General features: G+C 43.7%; 1 protein-coding gene across 1 annotated transcript; it reads left to right on the forward strand.

Annotated features, from left to right (window-relative positions):
* The first annotated feature begins 780 nt into the window (after positions 1-780).
* On the forward strand, positions 781-17,024 carry casq1b (calsequestrin 1b). Its single transcript, XM_079184892.1, has 11 exons — positions 781-1,159; positions 13,504-13,597; positions 14,070-14,170; positions 14,281-14,392; positions 14,500-14,573; positions 14,708-14,838; positions 15,160-15,205; positions 15,345-15,399; positions 15,536-15,636; positions 15,821-15,895; positions 16,143-17,024. Exons 1-11 carry the CDS (start codon positions 923-925, stop codon positions 16,422-16,424), a joined length of 1,308 nt encoding a protein of 435 aa, XP_079041018.1. The 5' UTR covers positions 781-922; the 3' UTR covers positions 16,425-17,024.
* Positions 17,025-17,713: the final 689 nt, after the last annotated feature.

Genomic DNA, 17,713 nt, shown 5'->3' on the forward strand with positions numbered 1-17,713 from the left:
ATTTATGGCAAAGACTTTGGTAAAACTGGTCAACACCATCTCATTTGTTAAACAGTAGTCCAGCAACTTGAAAAAGAAATTTAAATATTCACTAAATTCTTTGCATGAATTACTATTATAGCAACACCAATTAATAAAGCCATTCAATTTCAGTGCCACTTCAACAACACACACACACCCTGCTTGGATTTGCCGTAGATGCACCAACAAGTGTGTGCATGACTCTATGTCTTCATTCGTCTCCGTCCATCTGCGCCTACGAAGCACAGGCTACCCTCTGACCCTCTGCATGGACGCCATCTTTTCCACAGCGTTGTCCCGCAGAGGTCTTATTTTTAGCGAGAGTCCGGCTCCTCTGCAAAACTTAATATGGGAATGGCATCTCAGAGCTCCTATTTCCCCCCAAGCTCTCATCGTACGTCCATCTATACCTTCAGTCCTCCAAGACACTGAGCTGGTATCTGTGGCTCTCCAAACACCCAACACAACCACGGTCCCTTTTCATAGCCACGGCTTTAAACAGGTGGCCGTATGACCTAAGCATGGCTCCTCCCATCTCACTACCGGTGCTATTTTTCTGACCACTGCTCAGGAGCCCCCCCCCCCCCATCCCACTCGCTGTCGTCTTACTTTTTTGGCAGCCCATCTGGCTTGTTCAGGGCTCTTGGACGAGTGGGATCCCGACCTACTCACATACCGATTTACGTCCCCCAAAAAGGGCCCCTCCCCCTTTTTTTGGCAAGCGGCATCAGCAAAACCACGTGTAGCTCTTTTTTAAAGGGGGGAGTGTCACTGTTGGACCTGCTCTTCTCTAGCCGGTGGGGAAAGGAAGCGGACTGTGTTCCCAACTCTCCCTCTCAAGTTTATTTTTTCCCCTTCTACTTAAGGCTCTGAGAAGAGGCGTTGTGACCACCAGGTAGCCATGAAGTGGGGCTGGGTGTTTTTGGGGGTCTTCCTATCCTTGGGGACCCTGTCCTGGGGGGAGATGGGCTTGGAGATCCCCGAGTACGATGGCAAAGACCGCGTCCACGACCTCAACGCCAAGAACTACAAGACCGTCATGAAGAAGTACGACGTGATGGTGATCTACTACCACAAAAACGTGGACGGGAACCGCATGGCCTTGAAGCAGTTACAGATAGAGGAGCTGGCTTTGGAGGTGGGTCTCCGCCAAAGGCATGACAGTGGATGGATTGGTGGCCCATGTGGGGGAAGGGTCACAGTGGGAAGCTGGGAAAGAAGGGAAGGGTTTCACATGGAGAAGTTGGCTCCAGTTTGAGATTCCTGGAAGCAGTCATGGCTTTTGCACTTAGAGTTTCAGATAAGTGTGTTTACGGATGTCGACAGGTAAGGAAGGAGGCAACACGGAACGGGTGGAAAATATGGGGTGAGGACAAGTTGGGGTTTCGTGGACCCTTTAGGTGTGGCAGCCTGCCGAGTATGACTGGATAGATGCTGACCAGAAGGAGGCTTGTTGGCGAATGTGGGAACAGGAGACAGGCTGGAGGTCCGACCATTATTTAAACTCTCTGTAACAGAAAATCACACAATGTGGCCATTCGGAATAGCTATAAACACTTTTGCCTTTAGATGTGATCACAGGACACTTTGCAGAACCTTGTTTGTTTCAAGCCTTCCTCGGCCTTCATCATGCTAGTCAGGTTAGCCTAGCTCATATAGCTACTGTAGAGTCCGTATGGGGACTGCCAGTGAAATGACAGACCTCAAAGAGCCTCACACATCACTTATATCACATGATGGCCCTCATTCATCAAGCTATTGCATGCTGCAGAAATAATCCTACATGTGTTACGGCATTGATCATAACTCTTAAATATGTTGTACTTCTTATGTCTTGCATTGTAGATTCTGTTTGCAGATATGGTGCATCATACAGCTCAGTTTAAAAGCCAGTTAACCTGAGTCTTTCCGTTCTTTAACTGCCATTGCTGAGGTGCTTATGAGCTCTGAACGTTCTCTGAAATGACTCCAGTACTGCTGCTAATCAGCGGGCAGTAGAACAAGACGATGCATGTTCTAGGAAGCCTTATTGGATGAATAAATCTAACAAACTCTTCACTTGCCGGCCGTGCACTCGATGCACCTGGGCCCCACTGTCAGCCACTGTATTCACCACAGTAATCCTCTGCCTGTCAGCGCAGCAGTGTCTTCTTACAGAGGCGCAGTGTACCTTACACTGGCCTGCATAAGTCACCTCTGTAAATAGCCCGGGACAGCTATGCATGCTTAGCAAGAAGCTAAAAGCCCTCCTGGGACAGACAGAAAGTTTAGGGCCATATCTCACCTCAACTACTGCTCCCACTGCTCCATCAGTTCCCTCAGGCAACACACACTGTTCTTCTTGGTATTACACAACGCCTCTGGGTGCAGGCTTGAATCCTAAAACATCATTTACACACCTCAAGTCATTGCCCGGATCAATTTCCTATCGGTGCTGCCAAGTTGTGCTTCTTGGCTTGAGAAAGAGATGCTTCCTGGGAGTGGGTCCCTGCTGGACTGTCACTCCATTACTGACTTCCTGCCAGTTGTGACCACACAGCCAATCAGGAAAGAGCACTAGAGCTGCTCAGGGGGGGCGCTTAAAATAGCTGCTCATTACCACCAATGAATGAGGAAGCATTAATGATTAAAGGGAATCAAATCGTATCTGCATGCACCACACTGGACAATTACACGATTTATAAAAAAAGCCATACTTTCAGTTGACTGTATCTTACGTTTTGCTGGATTTTTGCTGCATGTTTTCAGTTTGTGACTCTACTTTCGTGCTGGAGCAGACAATTTGAAGATGTGCTTCCTGGAGCTGTTTCATTTGGGTTTTTACTCACACTGTTAGGCACACGGGAAAGTAAATGGCCTGTCTCCGTCTTCCAACCCACAGCTCCCTCTTTGATATGAACAGAGTAAATTAGATTCAGCAAATGAGTCTACATATCTTGCAGGCGCTGCCACAAGTCGATTGTTTTTCTCCACGCATTGGGAAGCTCGAATATAAGTATTATATGGTTATAGCTATCACAGGATCGTCATGTTTTACAAACGCTCGTGTTGACAGAGAAGGCTACAGTGCAGACAACACGGTAATCTCTGCATGTTCCACTCAAACAGGTTGTGTGGTGGAGAGAATTATCCTGTCGCTCCCAAAATATGTACAACATGTCACCTTTAACCTCAACTTAGTTATCTTAGTCTGTGAACAATGATCCAGTCTGTCCTCACAGCTGTGATATGCTATGGGAAGCGAGGGCTGTGGGCTGAATGATGACAACGTCAGATAACAGTTAATATGTTTTGGCTTTGTATGGGAATGTGTGACTTTGTTTCTGCTGACAGAACTAAAACACACGTGAACATTAAATCTTAGTTAACACTCGTCAGCTGTTAATCCATACTAGGGAACTCTTGGTTGTTTTAGTTATTGGTTAACCTGTTCGGTCTAAAGAAAATGCCTGAATCACAATATTCAGCAGCACAAGCTGACTTCCTGTCTTGTGTTATTCAACCAACAGTCCAAATAAAAGCTGCAAATTAAATGTCAAAAAAACAAGAAGTCTGTGGACACCACGGTGCAACAATTAGTCCATAAGCCACATTAATGAAATAGCCGAACACAATCTCGTGTCACATCTCGGAGAGCACTCACAGGTGTTTAACGCTGAAACTGAAACAATCTGTTTAATGAACTGGAAGCATATCCAGTGGGATGGAGTTGACAGCTGATGAGCAGGTTATTGTTCAGATAATCACACCTCATCTGCAGCCCTTAAGACAGAAATATCTCTCGTTATTACCACTCGAATACTGTGAAGCAGAAGTCATCTAAAGATATGAATAAGGACTAACTGGGAGGGTGCAGAATAACATCTGCACGCCAAAAGGCGGTGACTAATACCCATTTAATGTCGAGAACGCTGGTACTGATTATGATCTCTCTGACTTTCTGTCTGCTTTTAGAATATTCATTCTCTCCCTCTCTCTGTTTGAACTCTGACCTTTGTCATACAACATACTGTTAATGTCCTCATCAGTCACTGCACTCCACACAGCTCAGATTGCAGTGATCTTTTACTCGCCACCCTCTCGATCTACCATGCGTGTACACGCGCACACGCATTGTAACCACCCTTTCCTTAATGTCATATTCTATCTGCAACACACACATGTACCAGAAATACATAATAATATAGGTTTACTTCATATTACCTTGATTGTTCATCAAAGTTAATGCACATTCATGTATGTTGTTATGATGTAAACATGCCAAATTTCTAAATTTCAAAACGCAACCCCTCGGCAAGTTGATTAATACGTTTTTAAGATAAAAAAAGAAAAAGACGGCTGAGAACAACACAAAGGTACAGCAAGATAAAGCTGAGTCAAACATATAGCACCACATCATGTTTTAACAATGACAAAACATGGCGATACATGGCACACTCATCACATACTGTAATTGAGAAGACTGCTTCCTTAAATAGAAAAAGCCCCATTGAGCTACACTGCAGGGTTTCATCTTTACGCCATCAGAGGAGGATCGTCCAACGCTTATCTCAATATATAAAATATCTCAACAACTATTTCATTGGGTTGTTATGACATTTCTTGCCGATATTCATGGTCCCCAGAGGATAACGCCTGCTAACTTTGGTGATCCCCTGACTTTTCCTCTGGTTTTATACCATACGATTGACATTTTAGTTTATTTAGGGTAATATCTTGACGATCGTTGGACAGATTTGCGATGAAGTTTGGTTCACACATTTTGGTAGATACGCTTTTTATACAGAGACACCATCAGGTCAACATTATAATTTGCAAAACAACTTTTGTTTAGGACCAAACTAGTGATATTCCCATCAGCCTCAGCTGTACTTTGGGTTTGATAGGTAACAAATGTAAATCCATTGTCATCGTGAGCATGTTATCCTGCTGAAACTAGCGTTTAGCTCCATGCACTGCCTCACCAAGTTGCTAGCTCGGCTTCTATTGCAACTATTCCCAGCAGTATGAACAGCACCGTGACTGGAACAGAAGAAAAAGCCTGAATTCATTGATCATTTCATTGCCACCAGACACCCCGTAGTACAAAGTCTCCCTGTAAGGGATGAGCGTGGGTTAAAGGCTGCCTCGAGGGCTGTTCCTTCTCCTTTTGCCCCCTCGGGTAGCATAACATTATGTTATTAGCTGAGAAAGGTGACACAGGCGCACACAAGGCAAGTCAACACGCAGCCTCATAATGTGCAGCGAGTGGTCCTGGTTTGAAGGAGGCTCCTGCGTTTGTCTTTTCTAATCTGCCTCCATCTACTGAGAGAGCTGGGAAAAGGTCAGACTGTCGCTGTGGTAACCGCTATCCAAACTGACTGTCGGAGCTCTCTCCTCCAAAACATCTCATGCTTTTCATTTTAAACAATAGTGGATGGAATTGGTGGAGGGAGAGATGCTATGCTCCTCTAAATAAAACCTAAACTTTCATTTGAATTCACTCAAATGTAAAGCCCAGTAACAGCACATGTAAATGCATATCGATAGAATAAGATGTAGATCAATGGAAATGCATCCTAAATTATTTTGCCAAATTGACTTTCCAGGTTGGAAATATTGCCCTAAAATGTCTGAATATCTCAGTTTAAAATGCCATCGTTTGCTCTGTGTGCACCTTCGATCAACTCGCCCTTTTGCTAATTATAAACAGACGCTAAAGGAATTGATCGTTTGCCGAATCACTGCAGTATGTCATGTATACAGCCGTCGTGTGCAAATTCAACCTGCCTATTTCTCTCTGTCGAGCTCTTTGCAATCCTCCGTTCACAGAAAGTGTAAATCAGGGTCAGAATGAACTCATTTGTCCCGTACACCACGCCGACCCAATGCGCCGACCCGTGGACCTGACAGGCGGCCAGATAACAAGCGTTGGCTCTGATTTTAAGCGAAAGACATTGACACTCCACATCCAGAATGCACAAGTAGGATCGGATCTCATTACCACAAGTAGTCTTGGACAAGACTGGGTCAACAGGCCAAGTCCCCATGGGCCCTTTACCTCATAAACATTACATTAGGTAGATCGCTTCAAGCCACTTTGTTTCCTCCAGGACAAACTGTACCATAAAGAGCTCCCTTTGCTCTTCGCACAACACTTAATCTTTCCTCATTCAAGTAGCACAGCGGTCAAAGCTCAACGTTTCCCCTCCTCTAAGTGACGCCGCTGTCACATCTTGATGGATCTCCTCGCCACCTTCCGACCTTCCTCTCGGTGCATCTGGACCGCCCCCGATTAAGAGTGTGAAAGAGGCACCAAATTAGGAACTAATTTGTCCGATGTGATGTCATTAAATGTGACAGGAGTTATGTTTAGACGACGTGTCTTTGCTTTTTTTTTTTGCATGTCAAAAAGCCACCTGTTGTTTGTGGAGGATTAAGAATAGAAGTGGTTGCCTATTGATTTCGACGGTCTCAGCTGTTGTTGGAACTATATATTTAGCTGCCTGATGCACTGTCACAATAAGGATCAGTGTTAAATGCTTCATTTGATAGTGCTAAGCTATCACCTATCTCTACCTATCGAAACTATATACGTCTCATTAAGCACGGGCATGACTGTACCTTTACTTGCCTCACGGATGCACACAGTAGAATATGATACCTGGATATCGCGGGACTTTTGTCTATTCAGGAGAGGTGTTTAGTATGGATTAAATATGACGGACTGCAGTTCACTAGTTGATTTATTGTACCGAAACTCTACCGGGCATGACGTCACCTCTCCTCACCCTTTCTGTGGTACATGAACTGAGCTATTCTGTTAGATTGAATCACAGCGGAAGCTCAGCCCCTCTCCTCAGATGAATAGCGTCGTGAATTTTCCCCGAGCAGCCACCACAGACGGCATCTGCAATCTGGGTCGGTTTAAAAAAAAAAAAACACTTGATGGCTTCATCATCGCTAGCGCTCCATCAAGCAGCTGTCGCCTGCACCGGGAGAAGTGTGGCTGCGATAGCGAGTATCGAGTGGCTCATATCCACTTAACTCATAAAATAAATTCTGCTGTACGGTTCTGTACTGTCCACAGAGGGTGAACGATGGTACAAATTATATTAAAGCTGGTGTGACGCAGGGTTTCGACAGTGTGGCAAACACAAAAGGCACTGTAGTCAGGCTTGATTTCTAAGTATGGAAGTTTCCTCATGCTGCCATCTATTGCTGCCAAAATGTAACTAAATTTGATATAAGCCACAAACCAAAGGGGGCCAAATCTGAGCTGAATGTATTTTTGTGCTGCATGGGCAACGCCAGTGAACAATTTTACTACTTTACTATAATAAAATTGGATATTTTTTGTTTTCATTGATGCGTTAATTTTCTTTTTCACATCCATAAACTCATTAATCATGAAACATATTAGATCAAACTACTGCTGGATCTTCTGTTGAAGCTGCGTCCTTCAAATTGTTTCGTTGGATTTTGCGGGGGTTTGGTATAGAAACAGTCAATATTCTCACTGATGGTCTCATACACGGCATATAAAAAGGCATCAGAATTACACCGAGACTGTTTCATGACCGGTTGAAAGCCCCTCATGGTAACTTTGAATCAAATGTCCACAAAGAGCGTCTCCGCTTCCAAAGGTTGTCCTGCGTTTCATCAAAATTTGCTGAGGTGGGAGCTTTGCAGCTCAGTGAGGAACCCTGTCAGCAGCTCCCATCAACAGGCCAAAATAGTTCCCGTTGTGCGAGGCAGAGAGGCCGCATGCTGTTTCTGTCATCCTAAATTTACCCCTGCCACGTCCCCGCCGCTCCCAACCCAACGGTTGACTCACTGTCTTCATATTCAAGTGTTACAAACACATACTGTGTTTGCACCGTGCGACATTGGCGGTGTGCACACAGTACTTTTGTGCTGCACATCATTTATAAACGACACCTCAACATAACGTGCGTATCATTGTTGCTTTTCCCACTAAATGCTCCTTTTTCCCGCTTCTCCCCCCCTCCTCCGTTATTCGTATCAGCGAATGTCTTCTCATCACTTATTCATGGGATAAAAAAATGTAAATGTAGGAGGTGAAGGTGCATCATGAAAAATGTAAATGTGATTACGACGTCGAAACCCCTGACTTACATCTTCATGCCACAAAGAGACGGGCCTGAATAAAGATAGCGCTGAGAGTGCAGCGCGGAAGTGCTTTACATCGCAGAGTGTAAGTGAACATCTCTGCTTCTTGCTGCTTCACCCCCCCCCCCACTCACAAGATATATTTATAGAGCTGCAAATGATTGTCACAGCGCTTGTCTTAGAGAAGAGTTATTCATAATTTTGATTAAGGATTGCTCCATTTTATAACCCATAATGCAGAGCAGACTCCTCGTAGTAGGAACAGCACGGGGTCAAATGTCCCAGTACGCCTCGTCAGTGGGACAATCAGCAGCACGCACAACACCAGCAAACTGAATCAGCTGAATGGAATTCAGCCATAGTTGAATGGGATTGTGCATGCCTAATAACTGACGTGATGTACTGGGACCCTCAATGCACATTTCCTACCTACAGTCAAAATAACTTCAGTCAAATAAACACATCTGCTCGTCCTTTGAAAAGTTTGTTGCATGCAACACCTGCTGGCTTTTACGTGACTCATACGCCCGACTTTAATAGCTGAGATTGTTGTGCGAGATGTTTGTAATATGGCTTGTTGCTGTCTAAGTGAGTCATCCACAGATGGTCCCAGACACACGTGCCCTCACAGTTTGTTGTGGTGAATCAGCTCGTGTGCCTGTGAGATTTCCAACAGCTTTCCGTGCGTTTCATCATATCTCCCACGAGGCAGAGTGTGGAAAAGGGAAAATAGAATCAGACGACAAGATTTCAAGTCTCCAGAAACGTCGAAGAGCATTATTTCTGTGCACAATTCTGGATCGCCACCTTTAAAAACAGTGCAGCTACACGAGCTGATACATCGTTGTTGCATCTGAATCATTCATGACCACCCTGGCGCAGTGTTATGTAACAGCCCGGTGTGGAGTCCTGATGTGTTACAGCAGCCATTATTAATTTACCATCTGGCTGGGGGGGAGGGGAGGGGGGGGGGGGGCAGGCTGAACTTCTAATTTTTGCACAGATCCTCGGACATTTGCTCATACAGGAAGATGGGGAACCGTGCTGCTTTGAAAACCTATTAATGTTCCTTGATTTAAAGATTCAGCACTTTTTTGAGTGGTAGCATGTTAGCGAACATTTGAATAGGATGAAAGTGTGATTTTGCTGCCCACTATTACCCACTAGTTTGTGTATGGGCACACATATACACTTATACCAAGGCATACTGTAGGGCTTTGACTTTTTAAATGCTCTTCCCACCATGCAACCATTTGTTTCTGTTATTCTTATTGCAGTGTGAGAATGTAAAGGTTAAGTACACCACAGAGCTGAATCTCCTCTGCTTGTTGTTTTCAGAAACATTGTCACAATCCAGAATTTTTCCAATAACTTTGCACTTAACCGCAGTATTATGCAACAATATCCTTCACAATTGTAAATATTTAGATACTCAAAGACAATGAATCTGACACTTATCATTTTGATTATTGAAAAAAGACAAAATCAGTTGCAAGAGGACCTTGTTAACCATAATATACAGTGAACAGTGTCGAGAAGTGTTTTCTGTATCTGGAGAATTGTACAATGTGATTAAAAACGTATCTGCTTCTTTATAAACATCATTTGCGCTAAAATATAATAATTCCCTAACTGTAATGTAAAGCACGCATGCTTTTATAAATGTGCTAAAACGTGCAATATGGTTTACCTGCATTTAACCACGTCAACACACATGTGCACTGTACACACACACACATGTACACACACTCCCCCTCACAGCTCAGAATATTTTAAACTTTGGGTACAAATAATGATGACAATAAAAGCAGAGCTGGCTGTTTCTCGGCAGCTGGTGTGGAAGCTATTAGAGTCTGTGAGTGTGTGTTTGTGTCCTCGGGGGGTTCTCACTGAGTGACTTGCATCAGAAGGTGACGCACACGTACAAACGTTTGACTCATCAAACGGCTCGGTTGTTTACTAAAGAAGCAGACGAGGCCTCCGCGGGAGCGACCGACCAAAAAGACTCAGTTAGAGGCTCAGATTTAGACCAGTGATAGAGAATGCAACCCTAGAAGAGTCAACGACGCATAAGTAGAGGGAGTGAAGAAAGACTGTGCTGGATGGATGCAGCCCATCACCAGGAGAAAACATGTATTAAGCTGTAGGAATGATTTAAAAAGTTATGGGAACTTTTGTCAATATAAAAAAAAAAAAAAAAGGAAAATTTTGAAATTTTTACACCAATAAAGTTAGGAAACACTTTCAATGATGCCCATGTCTACAATGCATTATAAACATTCTAATTATACATCAGCTTATAGCATCGTATACTAGTTACAAACACTACTAAATATTCATAATGCTTTACAACAATAACACATTACAAAGCATTTAACAGTAACTTAGGTCAAGTATCTTATATCTTGCAAAGATCGAGTGCATTATAATTCTCATAGCTGAGATGCATGGCACCGTACTTTTTTCAGTTGGAATTTGTTACTTTTTACACTTGTTTTAGGTAGAAGTGGTTCCTTTTACACTTTTGTCTGATGGAATTTGTTGCGTTTTACAGTCTGGTCGGGAGAATGTGTAACTTTTTACATGTGTGTCAGGTGGTATTTGAAACAGAGCTTCATGGCACTAATTCTCTGAGTCCAAACCAAAGTAAACAATCTGCAGGCTAACCTGCATCGAGTAGTGTTGAGTAAGCATGTGGACGGCTATATAACAAGAAACGTGACCCCCCCTCTACTGCACCGCGATCCCTCCACCCTCTCCTCGCTCATCATCCGGTGCCACAGCCAAGTACAGCGGGGACCCAGAGCACGTTTTTGACAACTCACCATGGCACTCTGCCCTCAACTTGTGTCCCCCGACAAGCTGACACTGACTGGACACTGGGAGATGGAGCCAAGCGTTTGCACTGGTGACCTCTCACTTGGCTCCGTGCGCCCCAGACTTCTGGACGGAGGTCGGGATGATGATGGCGAGGGAACAGATGAGGAAGGGTGTCAGGACAAAATATCCAGATGGGACAGTGACGGTGAGAGGCAATGATACCAGAAAGCAGAAACGAGAGCCGTTTGAGGGAGGACGAAACTAGAAGGAGATGACGGCTGCGAAGTGTTTAACTCGCGTGTCAAGTGTCTCCTTCCATTCATCAGCCCAGTCTGCCTTCCCCCTCCTTCCCTTTCCACACCCATTTCTATATGTAACAGATCTTCATTTCTGCTTCTCAACATGCTTTCTTACGCGCCCTTATATAGCTGTAGGACTCCCTGCTTCGCTTCCACCCTGAACTTCACCTCTTTTATAAATACCCCAGTGTTAAGAATATGGCCATGCCATGCGGCGACGGGGAGGGGAATAGTTTTAGGACGAACATGTTGTGTAGAGTCTTTGGCATTGTCTTGTCTATGCGCTTCTTTAAAGTACTTCTGCGGTAATACAGTGTATCTGCTACAGCAGAGCTTACCAATGCTTCTCCATACATTCATTTCAGAAAGTGTTCAAAATGGTTGTGGTTTCTCTGTAACTTCTGCTTCCTAATATGTCCTCTTTAAAAAAAGGACCAGTGTGTACAATTTACGGGGCAGATAATCTCAAGTTTGGACCTATTTTGTCAAAGGCCACTCCCTAAAGCGTTACCTCTTCTTGCAGTTGATCACAAGTCAAGCAGCAATAATCTTTCAGGTATGTCAAGGTCTGCCTCTCTGTGCCTGCAAAGCTGGTTTGGTTTGAAACAGATTAAATAACGTAAAACACAACCAGACACCACAGAGAGACTGAACTGCTTTTATAGTCCAGCAGCAGCAGCAGCTTGGGCTGTGCCAGTTTGAGATTATATCTCGACTGCGCCTTTGCGTGCCATAGCAAGATGATTTACTTGTGAAAGAGAGACGGGGCTCCCAGCTGATCTATTAATCAAACTTTGACATCCATCCATCCTCCCCACCCATTCATCCATGCAGCCATCAATACTCGTAAAGTGCCTGACTAGTGATGTCTGACAATTGCAGGTAGTTTTGATTTATGTGCGAAAATGTTTCCGCCATCACCCTAATTCCAACAGAGGTGAATCATATTCAGTTAGTGCTCCTCAATGCATTGACATATTGCATGCAGCACTAACGAACAGCGGTTTCCGGGTTGAAAGTCCTGTGTAAGTTTGACTAATTCACCAGAGGAACTGTACGTCAGAGGAGCTCGGGTCGAAACAGCAGAACTTCAGGAGTTCAGCTAACCGGCTGCTGGCTGTAGCTTCACCCTGAAACTGACAGATGTGACTCCTGGCATTAAGGCGTATTTCCCAAAATACTGAACTCAACAGACGAAACTGAAACTATCTGCACAGCTAAGCAGAATAGGAATGAGAAAACATGTTCATTTTACCCTTGGAAGTGAAAAGAAGCCTTCCCCTGAATGGAACCTTTCCCATCAGCTGTTACATGGCGATTATCTTGCTTTAGTGTTTCAAAGTAAAGAGGCCAATCTTCCTCACCAGATTAGAGAAGAATTGGCGCTGGGTCCAATCATGAGCTAATGTGTCTGGACTGTGGAGCACAAAATAATGGATGGCATTATAGACCGCCTGTGAAGAGCAACGTAGCACATACCATACTGTTCATACTGCACTAGCTATTTGTTGCGGGTGCTTTGAGGCACTTGGCCGCATATGAATGTTATCTATTTGGCAATGCTGCTTTGCAAGGCGTTACATGACGCTTTTGACTCACTTCATTCAGAGTGTAACCTCGCATTCAACGGGGCGGTCATCTTTTCACGCTAAAGCAACAAGATGGAGCGCAAACTAGCATTGAAAGTGGAAAACGGCAATGTGAATTTGTATGAAGCTGTGAGAAATACAGTGCTGTTTATTGCTTAGGTCTGTATATTTACAGTATGTATGTATGTGCACGTATGCGGCGGCTTTACTTTCGCAAAGTGTGCGCTCCTCTCCTTTCCACCACACCTGTTGCAGCGCCTCTTCCCCCTTCGACATAGTTGGCTCAAGTTCTGCCCCTCTTGTTCTTCTGGAAACCTCGCCGTCTGTGCTCCTCTCACGCCGGCTATGAGGGCTGTCTGTCAATTGTTGGCTTCGGTTTCACTCCGTTTTAGAAAGTGCAAAGGCAGCAATGTAAAGCTTTTGCTTTTAAGGCCTTGAAATTCAGATGCAATGCCAACGGGGTGTAAATGAAACTGAAAGTGTGCTTTCAGTGGGGTTCTGAGATTAGGAAACGTTCATCATGGACAGATGAGACGCTGAGATCAGTCAGAGATAGAATCAGTTGTCATGTGATACTAAATACAACTTCCTCTTCACCCCCCCCCCCCCCCCCCCCCCCTCTCTCTCTCTCTCTCTCTCTCTGTCTGTGTCTCTCTGTCCAGCTCGCAGCCCAAGTTCTGGGCGACTTCGAGGAAGAGGACATTGGATTCGGCCTGGTGGACGAAAAGAAGGACTCTAATGTTGCCAAGAAGCTTGGTAAACTTGAATGCTAATCACTGACAGGGAATTGGTCAAAACAAAAGCTGGATGGACTGAAAATCCAATAATAAGTGTAAAGTTTGTTAATAGTAAATGTTAACAGTGGACATTCTTTGTAAATATGGGATTCAATCTGTATTAAAGTGAATATAGACTATGAAACAAGTCTGCCCTCAAGTGTTGACGAATGATGTCACAGCTTCATTGTAACGGCAGCTGTAAACCCAAACCAATGAGCCTTATGTGCATGGATGATCTGTTATATGAATATGTGACAAACTGAAATGAGCTGCTATGTTTGTAGTCTTCTTTTTTTTTTAAAGAAGAGTCCACTTTGACACAAACCAGCATTAGAAAGCTCTGTGATAAATACATTTTTGTAAACTAATTCTAACTGCTTATACCTTTACTATCAGAATATGTGTTATAATCTTCCCGGTATGATGGTGTAATGCTTGTTTCTCTGCAGGTCTGGATGAGGTGGAGAGCATCTACATATTTGCCGACAATGAGATCATCGAGTACGATGGAGAGCTGGCAGCCGACACCCTGGTGGAGTTCCTCTATGACGTGAGTCAGGTCTGGTCAGGTGCAAAGCACTGTGGGTAAACGAAGACCACGTTTTTGTCATAACTGTTGCACCCTGATGTAAGGACTGATTAAAAAATGTCTCGTGTCAGGTGGTCGAGGACCCCGTGGAGATCATCGACAACGAGCGCGAGCTGAAGGGTTTCCACCACATCGATGAGGTCATCAAGCTGGTTGGCTATTTCAGGAGCGAGAGATCTCCCCGTAGGTGGAAGTTTATGATCCGACGACTGAGCTTCAAACTGATGAAACTTAAAGGAAACTGCTGAAATGAGCTTAGTATGATGTTCTCCCTGATTTCCCCCATCCAGACTTCATTGAGTACGACGACGCTGCCGAGGAGTTCCACCCCTTCGTCAAATTCTTTGCCACGTTTGACCCCAAGGTTTGAATTGTTTTATTTGAGTATTTGCATGGATTTCTTTTGTTTGTCTCTGCACTGCGCTAGCAAAAAGCATTTTTAAGATTTCTAAACGTTCTTGTGTTTCCTGCCTGTCGTCTCTCTTAACGTTATTTCAGATCGCCAAGAAGCTGAAGCTGAAGTTGAATGAAGTGGACTTCTACGAGCCCTTCATGGAGGAGCCCGTCTCCATTCCAGGAAAGCCCTACCTCGAGTCTGAGCTCGTTGAGTACATTGAACAGCATGACAGGTGAGACCCTGCGTGTTACTACGTACATGTATTGAGGTACTTGTACTTTACTAGTATTTCCAGTTGATGCTACTTTCTACTTGAACTTTGTACTTTTACTTAAAGTGGCTACTATTCAAACCCGAGTATTTCCAAGTTGTATTATTGTTGGCAGACTATTGCCATGTTAAATAAGCGTTTTGAGACAGGACTTTTGCTACTATTGCTAGTTTTACGAATCGGAAAACAGTAATGACATTTCTTCAAACAAGTGTTTTTTCCACAGTATAAATCAATGGATAATAACTCTATTTGTAATGTTTTTTTTGTTGAATGTTTCAGGCCTACACTGAGGAAGCTTGAGCCCCACAGCATGTATGAGACCTGGGTAAGAGAAACTGTTATTCAAAAAGTCATCTGTTGAACAATGTTCCTTCTCTTCTCCAATAGAACTTATATGTCCTATCGGTCAATCTGGAGTGGAAATATAGAGCATGCCCGTCTTATCCTTCTTTTTGTCTTCACAGGAGGACGACATCGATGGAGAGCACATTGTTGCCTTTGCTGAGGAAGATGACCCAGGTAAAAGTCTACCCCAGTGCCTCTTGATGTAGCATTGAGAATATCCACATAGGGATTCGATCAGCTGGACGATCAAATATCTGGCCAAATACTGTAGGGCTCACAAACCGTACCTGACATTTGAACTGTTCTTTAGACGGTTTTGAGTTCCTGGAAATCCTGAAGGAGGTGGCACGCGAGAACACTGACAACCCCAACCTCAGCATCATCTGGATCGACCCCGACAACTTCCCCCTGGTATGGATCTCTCCCTCTCTGATCATTTTGTTGACTTGTGGTTTTTTTTGCACCTGATTTTTAAAGATATGTTTTCATTCAAAATCTAAAAATAATGAAAATTGAAGTACTTTGCCGTTCATGTGATTGATAATTGCATTAGGATGTATAACCCTATAACCATCTTTCTGTATCTCTCTTTCAGCTGGTGCCGTACTGGGAGAAGACCTTCGGCATCGAACTCTCTTCTCCTCACATTGGTGTGGTTGATGTTGAGGACGTAAGCAACCGTTCTCTCAACCTTTGCCAAAACCTGAAATAAAAAAACAAACAGATTTCAAGTTGTCTGAAGTGTAAAAAGAAAAACACTTCAGCTACCTTTAAAAAACCCTGTTCAAATATTCGACACATTGTAATATCACCGAAATGTCTGCAGCTTTACTTATGATTTGAACCTCTTATTGAGCTGTAAACTGGGCACTGGAAGTCACGTTAAGTGAGTATTCTTGTTTTCCCGTCGTCGGCAGGCCGACAGCGTGTGGATGGAAATGGATGACCAGGACGACATGCCAACAGCTGACGAGCTCGAGCAGTGGATCGAGGACGTTCTGTCCGGAAAGATCGACCCAGATGATGATGATGAGGTCAACGACGATGATGACGATGATGATGACGATGATGACGACGAGGATGATGACGACGATGATGATGACGATGACGATGATGATGACGATGATGATGATGATGACGATGATGATGACGAGGATGATGATGACGATGATGACGACGATGACGACGATGATGAATAAATGTTGACCACCGTCTTTCACTTCACAATAATTTAGCCAGAAATGGCAAAACCCAAAAAGTAGCACAATTTACATTTTTTTTCTAACATCTTGCAGCAAACACAAGTTGTGTCTGTTTGCTTCCTGTACGGTTTCCTGTGAGGGACAAACGTGATGACCCTATGGGAAACTTTTACTGTCAGTCAGAGAGGGAGATTTTCAAAGAAGCAGAGGATTTGCATCGCTGTTGATGAACAGGGTTGCAGCGTAAAACGTTTGTATTCAAATATGCTAATCTCTCACCTCTGAGGTTCACAATAGTTGTGAGCAAAGAGGCTAACAGAGGGGCTAACATCCCGGAGGTTTTCTACCTAATGTCACAGACCGGGGTTCACCCCTTTGTCATTTTCTGTTTCGATGACTTTGTTTTCTACTTGATGAAGAGAAGAAACCAACGTATCCAACTATATTAAAGAGAATAAACCTAAAATCACTGGACAGTCTTAAGATTATTATAATCTTGGAAAACTATTGGGATATCGGGGAAATAAAAAGAAACTACAAACTAATTTGTTTCTGCTCTCATATTAAAAATGAAAGAGAAAATTATTTTCCAACCAATGCTGTTTGTTGTTGTTATTTCAAAATGATATGCACTTCTATTTATGTGTGTGTTTGGACTGCAGGCAATGAAGTTCAAGCATTTAAATGCATTGTATTGTTCTGTTGTTACATTTAATCAACATTCAATGTCCTAATAAGTCTAACTAGACTTGTAAGCAGGGTCCAAATTAAGGCTTTGATGAGAAGCACCAGTGAAGGCACTATTACACACACACACACACACACACACACACACACGCGCGCGCGCGCACACACACACACACACACACACACACACACACACACACACACACACACACACACACACCTGAGGCATTCACTTTTGAGTGTTAGTTGAGCAAACCTATTGCGTTGTAAGAAAAACAACAGCAGTGAATAGTTTTTTGGAGGCGGTAATGTTGCTGGAGGGAAGGACAGAAAGGTGTGACAATGATTCATTAAGTCATATAGAAGCAGCCAGAGGAATCTGATGACAAGGTGGTGAGGAGATTGAACAATTTTAAGATCGACTTCCTGGTTCAGTCTCTGTTCTGCAGTCTTACTTTGGGCAAGGACGATCTAAGCTGAAACATAAAATACTGCTATCCAAGTATCTTCTATAATGGCTTACTATGCAGAAATCATCAGTAATCCCTGTGTCTGTAATCCAACACTTATACACTTTAAAATGATAGTATTGATAATCA

Source organism: Pholis gunnellus (genome assembly GCF_910591455.1).
Source record: "Pholis gunnellus genome assembly, chromosome: 23".
Taxonomy (NCBI): Eukaryota; Metazoa; Chordata; class Actinopteri; order Perciformes; family Pholidae; genus Pholis; species Pholis gunnellus.

Coding starts and splice junctions, on each gene's coding strand:
- casq1b (XM_079184892.1), top strand. CDS start 923: ATGAAGTGGGGCTGGGTGTTTTTGGGGGTCTTCCTATCCTTGGGGACC. Junction 1,160..13,503: donor TAGAGGAGCTGGCTTTGGAG/GTGGGTCTCCGC, acceptor CTCTCTGTCCAG/CTCGCAGCCCAAGTTCTGGG. Junction 15,896..16,142: donor GTGTGGTTGATGTTGAGGAC/GTAAGCAACCGT, acceptor CGTCGTCGGCAG/GCCGACAGCGTGTGGATGGA.